Genomic DNA, 15,579 nt, shown 5'->3' with positions numbered 1-15,579 from the left:
TGACTTTATATCTCTCAATTCTGACTTTATATCTCACAATTCTGACTTTATATCTCTCAATTCTGACTTTATATCGCTCAATTCTGACTTTATATCTCTCAATTCTGACTTTATATCTCTCAATTCTGACTTAATATCTCTCAATTCTGACTTTATATCTCTCAATTCTGACTTTATATCTCTCAATTCTGACTTTATATCTCTCAATTCTGACTTTATATCTCACAATTCTGACTTTATATCTCTCAATTCTGACTTTATATCTCACAATTCTGACTTTATATCTCTCAATTCTGACTTTATATCGCTCAATTCTGACTTTATATCTCTCAATTCTGACTTTATATCTCTCAATTCCGACTTTATATCTCTCAATTCCGACTTTATATCTCTCAATTCCGACTTTATATCTCACAATTCTGACTTTATTTCTCTCAATTCTGACTTTATATCTCACAATTCTGACTTTATTTCTCTCAATTCTGACTTTATATCTCACAATTCTGACTTTATATCTCTCAATTCTGACTTTATATCTCTCAATTCTGACTTTATATCTCTCAATTCTGACTTTATATCTCACAATTCTGACTTTATATCTCTCAATTCTGACTTTATATCGCTCAATTCTGACTTTATATCTCTCAATTCTGACTTTATATCTCTCAATTCTGACTTTATATCTCTCAATTCTGACTTTATATCTCACAATTCTGACTTTATATCTCTCAATTCTGACTTTATATCTCACAATTCTGACTTTATATCTCTCAATTCTGACTTTATATCTCTCAATTCTGACTTAATATCTCTCAATTCTGACTTTATATCTCTCAATTCTGACTTTATATCTCTCAATTCTGACTTTATATCTCTCAATTCTGACTTTATATCTCTCAATTCTGACTTAATATCTCTCAATTCTGACTTTATATCTCTCAATTCTGACTTTATATCTCTCAATTCTGACTTTATATCTCTCAATTCTGACTTTATATCTCTCAATTCTGACTTTATATCTCACAATTCTGACTTTATATCTCTCAATTCTGACTTTATATCTCACAATTCTGACTTTATATCTCTCAATTCTGACTTTATATCGCTCAATTCTGACTTTATATCTCTCAATTCTGACTTTATATCTCTCAATTCTGACTTTATATCTCACAATTCTGACTTTATATCACACAATTCTGACTTAATATCACGCAATTGTGAGAGAAAAAAAAGTTAGAATTCTGAGATAAAAAGTCGCAATTACTCTTTTTTTAACTTAGTGGCGGAAACGGGCTTCCATAGGTGGTGGCTGAGGAGATTCCCCCCTTCTATATGTAAAAGCGCTTTGGGTGTCTAGAAAAGAGCTATATAAATGTAATGAATTATTATTACTATTATTATAATCAGTGTTTGTTATTGTTGTTTGATAAAAACATACGACCGCAGAGATGAACAAAGACACGCGGCTCGCTTGATTCCAGACACGCGTGTACGGTTTTACACCATTTCACCACACACTGTGATGGCTTTAAATTATGTCATCTGCAGAGTTAAAATCTTTATTCTTCGCTGGGCCATTATCGCCTCTCAAACATCTTTGTGCTTGTGCTCAGCACAATGCGGCCCTCAAATAACACCGTCTCATCTGCTAATGGGGGACAAACGAGTGTTTCATATAACAGCCGTTCTGTTGTGCCGTCGATAAGGGCAAAAACACTTAACCCCCTTTTCAATTCGCTGGATCAATTTTCATCCACTCACATCCCACTCCAGCACAGCAGAATAATGACGGGTTACATACACTTTATTTTGAAATTCGCTCAAAAGCAGACGGCGAATAAATCAGAGAGGCTTTTCTCCCAATTTCAGGCCGCGTCCTCGCCGTGACCCGATCGGTCAACGCTGCACTTACATCCAGATTAAACCAGCCCACGCTGATTGTGTATCAACATCAAACCACTTTTCTGAGCGGCTACGAGTAAACAATAGAAGCTTTAAGTAGCTGTGTGTAAAGTGTTCACTCAGACGTCTTTAACGAGAGCGCTTTAATACGCGTTAGATTAGCACTCAGCAGCGGAGGAGCTGTGATGAAGGGAGGCTGTTAATGGCCCTCGGGGGCCGTGATAAGGGGCCAGCGGGGCTCGTTTAGCAGGTTTAAAGGCCGACCTCGAGGCCCGTCACATCCAGACGCCTCAGACCCCAGAGGGCTGAATGAACCTCACCACAGTCCAGCCTTCATCCACCCATCCATCTATCTATCTATCTATCTATCTATCTATCTATCTATCTATCTATCTATCTATCTATCTATCTATCTATCTATCTATCTATCCATCCATCCATCCATCCATCCATCCATCCATCCATCCATCCATCCATCCATCCATCCATCCATCCATCCATCCATCCATCCATCTATCTATCTATCTATCTATCTATCCCTCCCCTCTCTCTCTCTCTCTCCCTCTCTCCCCCTCCCCCTCTCTCTCCCTCTCTCTCTCTCTCTCTCTGAGTCTGGGACAGTGAGTCTGGGCTCAGATGAGGTCAGGAGGAGCCGAACTGTAAACACCGTAATAAGGAAGTGTTGTGAGCTCCGAGCGCAGCGGGTGCGGATGGACTGGGGATGCTCGGCCGGCTCCTCTACATTTCCTGCCCAGCTGGAAGCCCTGCTGCAGAATGACAAACACCACGACTGGAGGACGGAGGAACACCTACAGGCCCACAGATTTTCACAGCATATTTTCAGTGTGACAAGACGTTAAAATGAAACGATACATCATTATCAGCCCAGAGTGTGAAAACTTGTGTTTCATTTCAGTGTGTGATTTGCACCACTTTCTAAAGTTGCATATTTTCTTGGATGGATAATCTCTTGCATTACACAAAACAACCAATATTAAAATCTTAAAGTGCCCCTATTATATGCTAATTTCCTAATTTTGTTTTAAAGGTCTCCTTAAACAGGTTTACATGCATCCATGGTCCAAAAATATATATTTTCTCATAATATCCACTGAAGCATCAACTTTTTCCAGTCAGTGTCTGAAATAGTTTGTTTAAGGATTTAGCCTCTCTAAGCCCCGCCTCTCTGAGAGCTGCTCTGGTCTGATTGGCCAGATGGCCCAGTCTGTTGTGATTGGTCGGAAACAAACGCTCATTATCATATCTGAATCTGAGCTCTTGGCACTCAGTGATATGAACAGTAATGATGGTGTCTTTTCATATTTTACAACTAAACTCTTTTAGAGACATCTACAGTGTGTGAGGGCGGGGCAAAGAGACGCTGTTCAGCCAATCAAGACTAGAGGCGGGCATTATGCAAATTAACTACCCTGTTTGAGGGCAGGGCAAAAAGACGCTGTTCAGCCAATCAAGACCATAGACTGGCATTATGCAAATTAGTTACACATTAGTTTCACAAACAGCTATATTACACACTATATGAAAGGAAACATCCGCAAAATATGGGCACTTATATAGAACAAAACCAACCGACGCTAAAATCTCTTAATATAATAGAAACTACCAACATTTAAATCACTTAACAGATTAAAACAACCTATTAATTCAATATACACTATATTGCCAAAAGGTTTGGGACGCCTGCCTTTATATTTTTCATTTTTAATCTGTAAGAATGGGACCAAACTCGGTCATCCATATCTTTATGGCCCTTGCTTTGTCATGTTGGGACAGAAAGGGGCCGTCCCCAAACTGTTCCCACAAATTTGGGAGCATGATATTGTCCAAAAATATCTTGGTATGCTGAAGCATTAAGAGTTCCTTTCACTGGAACTAATGGGCGATACCCAACCGCTGAAAAACAACCCACCCCATAATCCCCATCCACCAAACTTTACACTTGGCACAATGCAGTCAGGCAAGTCCCGTTCTCCAGGCGACGGCCAAACCCAGACTCGTCCATGTGATTGTCAGACTGAAGCGTGATTGGTCGCTCAGAGAACACGTCTCACTGCTCTAGAGTCCAGTGGCGGCTGCTTTACTCCACTGCATCCCACGCTTTGCATTGCTCTTGGTGATGTAAGGCTCGGATGAGCTGCTCGGCCATGGAAACCCATTCCATGAAGCTCTCTCCGCTGTTCTTGAGCTCATCTGAAGGCCACAGAAGTCTGGAGGTCTGGAGCTGTTGACTCTGCAGAAAGTTGGAGACTTCTGCGCACTGTGACCCTCAGCATGCGCTGACCCCGCTCTGGGATTTAACACTTCGTGGCTGAGTTGCTGTTGTTCCCAATGGCTTCCACTTTGTTCTAATCCCACTAACAGTTGAGCGTGGAATATTTAGTAGTGAGGAAATGTCAGGAATGGCCTTATTGCACAGGTGTCAGCCTATCACGGCCCCACGCTTGAGTTCACTGAGCTCCTGAGAGCGACCCATTCTTTCACTAATGTGTGTAGAAGCGTCTGCAGGCCGAGAGCTGGAGTTATACACCTGTGGCCATGAAGAGATCGAACACCTGAACTCACCTGATTTGGAGAGGGTGTCCCAATACTTTGGCAATATATTATAATATATTAGGTTCACTGATTTCATCATTATATATTGCTATAGTAAAGCACTAAGTCAATATAGACATGCCTTTCTATAAAGCTGCTTTGAAACCATGTGCAATGTGAAAAATGCTGTATAAATCAAACTTGACTTTGCATTCACTGATAATGAAAACATAAAGCATAGTAAAACACAATATGCGTGCAGCGTTCCTGCAGCTCAAACAGTAGATCATGGGTTCAATCCCCAGGGAATGAATGATGAAATGTATATGCATTGAATGTAATGTAAGTCACGTTGCATTAAAGCATGTCAGATGCATAAACTTGTTCACACACGGCTTTAAGAACTTCTTAAAGTTGTGAGCGTCTGAAGGTGTGAGGAGGTATTGTTTTGATTGATCTGAAGTTAAATGCTCGCTAGAACCAGAGCGAACGAACAACACATCTGCTCCGCCGCCAATTAACCCCGCAAACTCCATCACACACTCCATTACAGAAATTATGAACGCTCGGGCACGGCCGCGCCGCTCAGGCTGTTTAAAGAGCACGCGGCCGTGTTTCTATTACGGGTTCTTTCGCTTCAACAGCTCCATCTCCTTTAACTAGTGCTCTGATTGTTGGATGCGTGGTGAAGCCACTGGTAAACGTGATAAGTGCTTCATTGTTAATCTAAAGAAAGCATTTTCATCATATCACTTGAGTGCACAAATCCAGAAGCGCTGAACGAACATGACAACGATGAGAGATCACTGCTTATTAGACATCAAAGACAACTAAACTCACTGTACACACTTTCACATTCATTCATTTCAACTTATGCATAGTTTAAGAAGAGTTTGCTCTGTCAAAATAATTAATAATAAATTCTTTAGTATAAAATGGAGATCTATTTTCTAAGTGCATGCTATAGATCTTACTGTGAACAATTTCTGTACGTTTTTTTTTCTCCAAATAATGTTTATATGATAGAAGCACAGTAGATCAGTGATGCAGAGAACCAAGCCCTGAACCAAGTTCTGAATCCAGTTTCAGAAATGTACTATTTACATTTCTCTTTATTCACAAAGCTGATTCACACTTGATTTTATTATTGTAACCGTACATGTGTAAAAAGGAAAAATTGCGCGCACATCCAATGAAACGTTTGCAGGTGCCAGATTCAATAGAGGATAAATCAAAGTAAACCAAAATCTGCACACTGCTGCTGCTGCTCCCAAAGATTTACTTTAAAAAGACAACGTTTGACCTAAAGGGTCTTGGTCAGGTCAACAAGCACAAACAGGTATAATTGGTATCGGAGTGAACCATCACACCACACCTCATTAGTGAAGTATTTATAAAAGGCTAATGTTAATGTCACCACCCCTTCTGGGTATTCTTACTTGTTCTATACCTAAATATCGAAGAGTTTCGAGACCAATTGTGTTTATAAATTAATTTTTTTGTCTTTACAATAGTTTATTATATTATTACATTTTCTTTTTGTATTGTTATAAAATCATTTTTTCATTTTTTTATGATTATTTATGATATTGGTTATTTAGGTTTGTATTATATATATATATATATATATATATATATATATATATATATATATATATATATATATATATATATAATTTTTTTTTTTTTTTTATTTATTTATTAATATTTTCATATTTTTGTGGAAACCGTGATACTATTCTAAATATTGGTGAGATCTTTAAAAAATAAAATAAAAATCTTTCAGGTGATCGTTCTCACACTATAACAACGCATATGAGCTTCTTTTTGACATCTGACCTATCACTGAGCACGTTTTGCATGGACGTTCTTAAGCCGGTTATGCCTAATAAGCCGACAGTGATCATGGTCATGTAAACGCGGTTACCCCGTTTCTTTTACCGGAGTAAGGTCATAAACGGCGTAAGCATAAACCGGTCGGAACAGGTCGTTTTTGCCTCTTACCCTGATTTCGCGCGGCATGTAAACGCATTAACCTGCTTTCTGTCGGCTTACTGAAGTCGGATGTGTGATCGGTGACGAACACGCAAACTTAGAGCAGATTTAAACGCATCCAGCGAGAGTTTTGCATGAAATAAGGACATATATCACAAACACAGACTCCTTTAAGACCCAGAGCATTGTAAAGATGTGTTCTCATCTCAGTCAGCAGAAGTAGAAGAGGTTCAGTCTAAACGCTGCATCATGAGGGATAATATGAGCCGTAAATCTCCAGCTGACACGCTTTATTAACATCACAACTGACGGAACATTTGGGATACTCCGAGTCAGATACGGACATTATTATTTCTGACGTCACTACAAGGAAATAACCGGTTTATTAATAAAGTCATGTAAACGCGGTTTACTATCGTTATCGGCTAACTGGTGTGCATGTAAACGGGCTCACTCACTGTAAAAAAATACTGTTGGTTTATAAAAGAAATATGGGCTGTACCGAGTCTTTCCGGAAAAAAACGAGCGCCAGGAGGCGTATCAAGTGGACGGAGCTAAAGAATGACGAGGCGTATCGAGTGGGCGGAGCTAAAGAATGACGAGGCGTATCGTGTGGGCGGAGCTAAAGAATGACGAGGCGTATCGTGTGGGCGGAGCTAAAGAATGATGAGGCGTATCGTGTGGGCGGAGCTAAAGAATGACGAGGCGTATCGTGTGGGCGGAGCTAAAGAATGACGAGGCGTATCGTGTGGGTGGAGCTAAAGAATGACGAGGCGTATCGTGTGGGCGGAGCTAAAGAATGACAAGACGTATTGAGTGGGCGGAGCTAAAGAATGACGAGCGCACCCAAAGCGGTGACGTCCTCAAGCGTGGAGAAGCCCATCGCTATCTCAGCTAATACAGATAATGATCCAGAATCAGATCCGGAGGATGAAATAAACTGAACAGGAGAAGCAGCAGCAGCAGGACGTCCGTCTCTGTGGTATGGACTGTATTTAGTGGCCTGTCAACATTTGTGTGTGTTTACTCGCAGTTTATGAGGACATGATTCGGTTTATGGACTATTGTATGCGACTAAACCTTAGCAGTAGCAAGCAGAACGGTTTTGCACGTCAGACTAGTGTAACGTTATACAGAGAACAGCAATGGAGTCCGTTAGCACATTTGACTGACGAAGCGTGCGATCGTATCGTTTACTGATGTTTACTCACGCGACGATAGCCGACAGCACAGACATCTGAAGCAGTTTAACTCACCGGCTGCTTCCAAAGCAGGACCGAACCTTTATCGCTGGGACCGCTCCGTCAGAAACACACTTCTTTGGTATGATTTGGTGAAGTCCTGACAGCAGTGACCGTGGAGATCCACTTTGCGACGCGACTGAAGCGATGTTGTGAAGCTTCCCGTCATTTCTGCGTTCAAATCGGTTCAAATGCAGCGCTGCATTTCGCTCTCGCTCTAGTCACGCGCACACACACCCTACCGGGAGAAGAGCCCGTACGGCCCATACAAGGACCTTCCGCTCTATTAACGTCAAGCCGACCCATACTCGAAAAAAACTCTCCGACACTTGTGAGAAACCGGAAGGAGTATTTTTGACACAGAAATACTCCATCAAACGTCCAACATTAGTGTTTGAAACTTTGTCTATGTTTAGGATGGGAATCCAAGTCTTTAACAGAGGAAAGCTCAGTATGCATGAAACAGCATTTCACCGCCGCCCCCTTTAAAAAAGTAAGTACCCTGATTGCCTTAAAAATTAAACATTTTAGTTGATACAATGAAGGAAATTGGTTTAATAAATAGAAATTCAAAATATTGTTGTATCTGAACTATATACATTTTTTTGTTGATAAATCATCAAAATAGCACAATTTGGTATGTTTCACTGCATAATTGCAAATAAAACACAATATGCTTACAAAATATTTTAATAATATTTTAATAAAGGTTGTCGATTCTCAAAAAATGTTCATTGTATTAACTCAAATTTTTAATTTCAATGAACTCAAAATTTAAAGGCAACCAGGTAACTTATTTTTTAAATATTTTTTTAAAGTGCTGTGAGCGGATCAATACGATCTCATCTGGAGCGGCAGATCAGAGGCTCGGGGATCAGAAGAGCCAATCAGGGGCTCAGAGGAAGACATCTGCCTCCAAATCATTAAAGACACACAGCATCAAGTTTTCATGAGCGGCCGGACACCTGGAGATCAGCCGAGTCGATGCGCTCTCATTCACCATCCAGACACTTCAGAGCCGCGTTCATTTGCATTTAAATGCCACATGTGTAAAGGGTCTGCGGGTCTCGGGGATTAATTGCCTTCCCCTAATCGAGGTCTCTTAAATAAACATAAAATAATGAAACAATACCGACAGCCAGAGAAAATAATTACAACTATCTCAAAGCAAACTCGTTAATGAAAGGATCAGGATAACGTTGGTCTGATGGATCGCACACACTCTGAGCGTCTGGCGTGGTTTCACACAGGTCCTTTATGAGATCCAGTTTTACAAGAGTAGACGTACAATAGCCAACGCTTATTATATATGAACTGGGTGGAAGAAAATTATGACTACAAAACAACCCATTAATGATAAGCTTATACAAATAAAAAAGGGAACCTTTTATGCTCTTTTACAGTCTTGATGTTGTTTTCTGGCTCTACTAGAGCCGGTTTTCCTGCCTGAATGTTGATTATTCCCTCATATTCTCCATTGTTGCGGCTCCTCTTTTCCAAGTCTGTCAGTAACTCTGTTAAGTTCCTGTCTCTATGAAGCCCCTCCTTCTGAAAAGCACACTGTGCTCTGATTGGTCGTCTGTAGCAGTGTGTTTGTGATTGGGTGTTTGGGAAATGTCCCTCCCCTTACCATAACCGCCAGATTCAACAAACTTAACTAGGCCCCGCCCCTTTATTCTGCATATTAATTATTATAATGAGGAATATTGTGACTCAAGACTACAATGGAGGCGATACAGGAGTTCAGAAACATTCATGTTCCTACGAATCTTCAGCAGGAATAACAGCTCATCTCTTCTCTGGTGATGAGGGCGGGGCCACCTGTCACTCACATGAGATCAGCCAATAGCAAACCACAACCATGCAATCAAATTCCCCACAGACATAATCAAGCCCCGCCCCAACATTTGTTCTTGCTTGCCAAGCGTTTCACATTTGGCACCATAGAGAAGAAAAGATAATTTAAATGCTCCCCCACATAACTTTGTAAAATGTTAAGACATTTCCAGGGTTTTCTTGACTGTACGAACATTTGTTCTTGTTTGGGAAGCGTTTGGCTCAGATATACGGAACAATAGAGAAGAAAAGATCAGCGCAACTTCACTTTCATGACGTTAAAGTCATATTGGATGGGTCAAAAACAGTGGGAATGCACCAATAAAAACTAAAGTGAAGAGAGACATTTGAAGTGTAATCTACAGGGAAGCTGGACTAATGATGTTTGACTGTTGAATGTCTAACCGTGGGCCACGTCTCTGAGTTTAAGCACAGTCGGCACTCACCTGGCTGTCCTGCAGGTGTGTTTTCCAGGCTGCGCTGACGGCCGCGGTGTGTGTGCGGTGTGTGACGTAGATGTGAGCCTGCAGCGCGTGAGCCAGCCTTAGCCCGGAGCTCACGGCACACAGAACCTTCTCCATGTGACTGAAGCACATCCGAGCCTGGAGCGCCGGCGGCCCATCCAGCAGCTGCATGGAGCAGGGTATCAGAGCGATCTGACCCGCACAGAACAGAGCCTCCTGCACCTGAGACACACACACACACACACACACACACACACACACACACACACACACACACACACACACAATAAATAGCAATTATTATTTGTTCATATATTTATTATTTGCATAATAAATAAATACATAATAAATATATGTAAAATATTTATGAAAGAATATATATATCTTGAGCCCTGCCCCTTTGAAAGTAAAAGTGCCCTTTTCGATTGCACCACAGTGCCCCACAAATGCGATTTCCACCCCGCTCAGAGCACGATTTCTATCGAGGGGGAGATCTTTTTGTCTTTAGCCCAGGTGAGACGCTTCTGACACTATGACAGCTGAAACCCATGTCTTAAAGAAATGTATATACAGGTGCTGGTCATATAATTAGAATACCATCAAAAAGGTGATATATTTCACTGATTCCATTCGTAAAGTGAACCTTGTATACTATATTAATTCATTACACACAAACTGATATACAGTGCCTTGCGAAAATATCCAGCCCCCTTGAACTTTGCGACCTTTTGCCACATTTCAGGCTTCAAACATAAAGATATGAAACTGTAATTTTTTGTGAAGAATCAACAACAAGTGGGACACAATCAAGAAGTGGAACGACATTTATTGGAAATTTCAAACTTTTTTAACAAATCAAAAACTGTAAAATTGGGCGTGCAAAATTATTCGGCCCCCTTAAGTTATCCCTTTGTAGCGCCACCTTTTGCTGCGATTACAGCTGTAAGTCTCTTGGGGTCTGTCTCTATCAGTTTTGCACATCGAGAGAGTTTGGCCCATCCCTCCTGCAGAACAGCTGGAGCTCAGTGAGGTTGGATGGAGAGCGTTTGTGAACAGCAGTTTTCAGTTCTTTCCACAGATTCTCGATTGGATTCAGGTCTGGACTTTGGCTTGGCCATTCCAACACCTGGATATGTTTATTTCTGAACCATTCCGTTGTAGATTTTGCTTTATGTTTTAGATCATTGTCTTGTTGGAAGACAAATCTCCGTCCCAGTCTCAGGTCTTTTGCAGACTCCATCAGGTCTTATTCCAGAATGGTCCTGTATTTGGCTCCATCCATCTTCCCATCAATGTTAACCATCTTCCCTGTCCCTGCTGAAGAAAAGCAGCCCCACACCATGATGCTGCCGCCACCATGTCTGACAGTGGGGATGGTGTGTGTTCAGGGTGATGAGCTGTGTTGCTTTTACACCAAACATAACGTTTTGCGTTGTTGCCAAAAAGTTCAATTTTGGTTTCATCTGACCAGAGCACCTTCTTCCACATGTTTGGTGTGTCTCCCAGGGGGCTTCTGGCAAACTTTAAACTACACTTTTTTCTTCTTTCCACTCTTCCAGAAAGGCCAGATCTGTGCAGTATCCGACTGATTGTTGTCCTATGGACAGAGTCTCCCACCTCAGCTGTAGATGTCTGCAGTTCCTCCAGAGGGATCATGGGCCTCTTGGCTGATCTCTGATCAGTCTTCTCCTTGTATGAGCTGAAAGTTGAGAGGGACGGCCAGGTCTTGGTAGATTTGCAGTGGTCTGATACTCCTTCCATTTCAATATTATTGCCTGCACAGTGCTCCTTGGGATGTTTAAAGCTTGGGAAATCTTTTTGTATCCAAATCCGGCTTTAAACTTCTCCACAACAGTATCTCGGACCTGCCTGGTGTGTTCCTTGTTCTTCATGATGCTCTCTGCGCTTTAAACGGACCTCTGAGACGATCACAGTGCGGGTGGATTTATACGGAGACTTGATTACACACAGGTGGATTCTCTTTATCATCATTAGTCATTTAGGTCAACATCGGATCATTCAGAGATCCTCACTGAACTTCTGGAGAGAGTTTGCTGCACTGAAATTAAAGGGGCCGAATAATTTTGCACGCCCAATTTTTCAGTTTTTGATTTGTTAAAAAAGTTTGAAAAATCCAATAAATTTCGTTCCACTTCATGATTGTGTCCCACTTGTTGTTGATTCTTCACAAAAAAATTACAGTTTCATATCATTATGCTTGAAGCCTGAAATGTGGCAAAAGTTCGCAAAGTTCAAGGGGGCCGAATACTTTCGCAAGGCACTGTATGTCAGATGTTTATTTCTTTTAAACTAAGGAAACAACTAAGGAAAATCCCAAATTCAGTATCTCAGAAAAGTAGAATATTACATAAGACCAATACAAAGAAAGGACTTGTAGAAATATTGGCCAACTGAAAAGTATGAACATGAAAAGTATGAGCATGTTCAGCACTCAGTACTTAGTTTGGGCTCCTTTTGCCTGAATTACTGCAGCGATGCGGCGTGGCATGGAGTCGATCAGTCTGTGGCTCTGCTCAGTGAGAGCCCAGGTTACTCTGATAGGCCTTCAGCTCTTCTCCAATGTTGGGTCTGGCATATCGCATCTTCCTCTTCACGATACCCCATAGATTTTCAATGTGTTAAGGTCAGGCGAGTTTGCTGGCAAATTAAGAACAGGGATACCATGGTCCTCAAGCCATGTACTGGTGTGCCAAGTCCTTTTGGAAAATGAAATCTGTATCTTCATAAAGTTGGTCAGCAACAGTAAGCATTAAGTGCTCTAAAACTTCCTGGTATGCGTTGACCTTGAACCTCAGAAAACACAGCGGACCAACACCAGCAGATGCCATGGCACCCCAAACCATCACTGACTGTGGAAACTTTACACTGGACCTCAAGCAATGCGGATTGTGTGCCTCTGCTCTCTTCCTCCAGACTTGCGGACCTTGATTTCCAAAGGAAATGCAAAATTTACTTTAATCAGAGAACATGACTTTGGACCACTCAGCAGTCCTTTTTGTCTTTAGCCCAGGCGAGACGCTTCTGATGCTTCTGTTGAAGAGTGGGTTGACACAACGAATGCGGAGCTGAAACCGATGTCTTACATACGTCTGTGCGCAGCGGTTCTTAAAGCACTGACTCCAGCTGCAGTCCACTCAGTCCAGTGAATCTCCTCCACATTTTTGAATGGGTTTTGTTTCACAATCCTCTCCAGGGTGCGGTTATCCAAATTGCTTGTACATTTTTTTCTACCACATCTTTTCCTTCCCTTCGCCTCTCTATTAATTTGTTGGACACAGAGCTCTGTGAACAGCCGGCCTCTTTTGTAATGACCTTTTGTGTCTTGCCCTCCTTGTGCAAGGTGTCAATGGTCGTCTTTTGGGCAACTGTCAAGTCAGCAGTCTTCCCCATGATTGTGTAGCCTACAGAACGAGACTGAGAGACCCTTTAAAGGCCTTTCCAGGTGTTTTGAGTTACCGTGTATACCCGAATGTAAGACGACCCTGAATATAAGGCGATATTACGCAAATATAAGACAACCCCCCATTTTTCTTATAAATACGAGTTTCCAAGGTAAAAATTGCACATAAACGCCCTCTGATGTCGTGTTTACCACTGGGAAGTTCGGGAATAATTTTGATACCAAAGTTCCCGAGATGGGCGTGGCATAACTGTTAAAAATGGAGGATGGGAGACGAATTTCTGCTGTGGCAGGTGTTTTATTAGTTTTTTTTTTCCACAACAATATTATTGTCTTGTCTTTTTGTTAAAGAAGTACACAATTACATAAATTAATAATCATTTGAAGCATATTGTGTATTTTAAACACAAATCGCATGTAGTTGACCATCATTCCAGAATAGTGAGCAAGCTGACAATCTACATAGTGGTAAAGTAGCTATACAATAGGATCATGGCTGAAAACTATTATCCTTTTAGTCTTTAAGCAGCCTTATCTTGTCTACATTATGCCTTTATTGTGAATGTGATTATAAACAATATGCTTTCGTGTTGTGCTGCGATGTTTGCCAGTGATTTTCTGGGACCGGGAAATGACTGAAATGGTTATAGTGTTAAAATAACATTTTCCAAAGACACACAAAAGTATAAACCTGGCGTCCTCCATTCTTTCCGACAACAAAGCGCCTGAACACAACAAGCTCGTACTCACGACTTCTGAAGTGGGAAGTAGGAAGCTTCCGATAGCACGTGAAGGCGGCATTAGTGACTCTGCTCATCACTGTGGAATAATTTGTACTGTACACATCACTGTAGAAATAAAGCTGGAGGACTTTCTAAAGCTCATCAACATATTACCAGCACTTCAAAACACCAACTATTAACCGATCCGTTTTTTTATCCTCTGCTGATGGAAACGTCAGAGGCTTACATCAAACGAGGTGCAATTCATTAACATTAGTGTTTGAACAGCAGAGCCTCAATTACCACACCACACCTTCACTGTTATTCTATCACCTGGAGTTCCCGTTTCACACCAGCGATGAAAGCGCATGCAACCGCTAATAACAGGGTGATAATTAGCTGAGAATCCAGACGCTCTTCTGCAGCTAAAAATACAGGAGCTGGTCAGGTGACGAGAGGTCAGGTGATGAGAGGTCAGGGTTCGGGGGTCGACCGCAGGTGACGCTCTGGTAAAGTCTGACTCTATCAACCGCTACATACTGGGAAATGCAGCTTTACAGCCAATTATCATGCATGCACAGGAACCAGATTACCAGACTTACTTTAAACACACACACACACGTTGGTCTATGTGGTTTACAGGGACTCTCCATAGGCGTAATGGTTTTTATACTGTACAAACCGTATTTTCTATCCCCTTACACTGCCCCTAAACCTACCCATCTCACACACACACACACACACACACACACACACACACACACACACACACACACACACACACACACACACACACACACACACACACACACACACACACACACACACACACACCGCTCTGATGATTTCATGAGTTTAGAAGGAACACATTTGAATCATGAATGGGTTTGAGTCATACGTCATGTGCATGTGTGTTAGTTTGGGATCATATTGTTTTTAATAATATTTTGAATTTGTTTTTACACTGCAAAAAAAATGCTCTTCTTACTCAGTATTTTTGTCTTGTTTCTAGTCCAAACATCTAAATATTCTTACATTAAGAAACATTTACTAGTCAAGTACAAATTATTGTCTTGTTTTGGGGAAAATAACTCAAAATTAAGAGAGTTTTTGCTTAAAATAAGATAAATAATCTGCCAATGGGGTGAGTAAAATAATCTTGTTTTCTGTTTGAATTAAGATTATTTTTCTCACCCCATTGGCAGATTATTTATCTTATTTTAAGCAAAAACTCTCTTAATTTTGAGTTATTTTCCCCAAAACAAAACAATAATTTGTACGTGTCTAGTAAATGTTTCTTAATATAAGAATTTTTAGATGTTTGGACTAGAAACAAGACAAAAATACTAAGTAAGAAAAGCATTTTTTGCAGTGTGTATTTTTTTTATTTTGTGTTGGAGACTAACTGGCCTGCACATACTCGTTCTCAGGAACTTTTCTTAGAA

General features: G+C 41.0%; 1 protein-coding gene across 1 annotated transcript in view; it reads right to left on the bottom strand.

Annotated features, from left to right (window-relative positions):
- Positions 1-15,579, bottom strand: part of dph6 (diphthamine biosynthesis 6) — a 228,992-nt gene that overhangs the window by 36,622 nt on the left and 176,791 nt on the right. The window contains exon 13 of the mRNA XM_067456290.1: positions 9,974-10,213. Within this exon, the coding sequence (XP_067312391.1) occupies positions 9,974-10,213 (240 nt within the window). The remainder of the gene's footprint in view (positions 1-9,973; positions 10,214-15,579) is intronic.

Source organism: Pseudorasbora parva, chromosome 10, assembly GCF_024679245.1.
Source record: "Pseudorasbora parva isolate DD20220531a chromosome 10, ASM2467924v1, whole genome shotgun sequence".
Taxonomy (NCBI): domain Eukaryota; kingdom Metazoa; phylum Chordata; class Actinopteri; order Cypriniformes; family Gobionidae; genus Pseudorasbora; species Pseudorasbora parva.
Note: the sequence above shows the minus strand (reverse complement) of the source record. Positions and strands in the feature narration are given on the sequence as shown.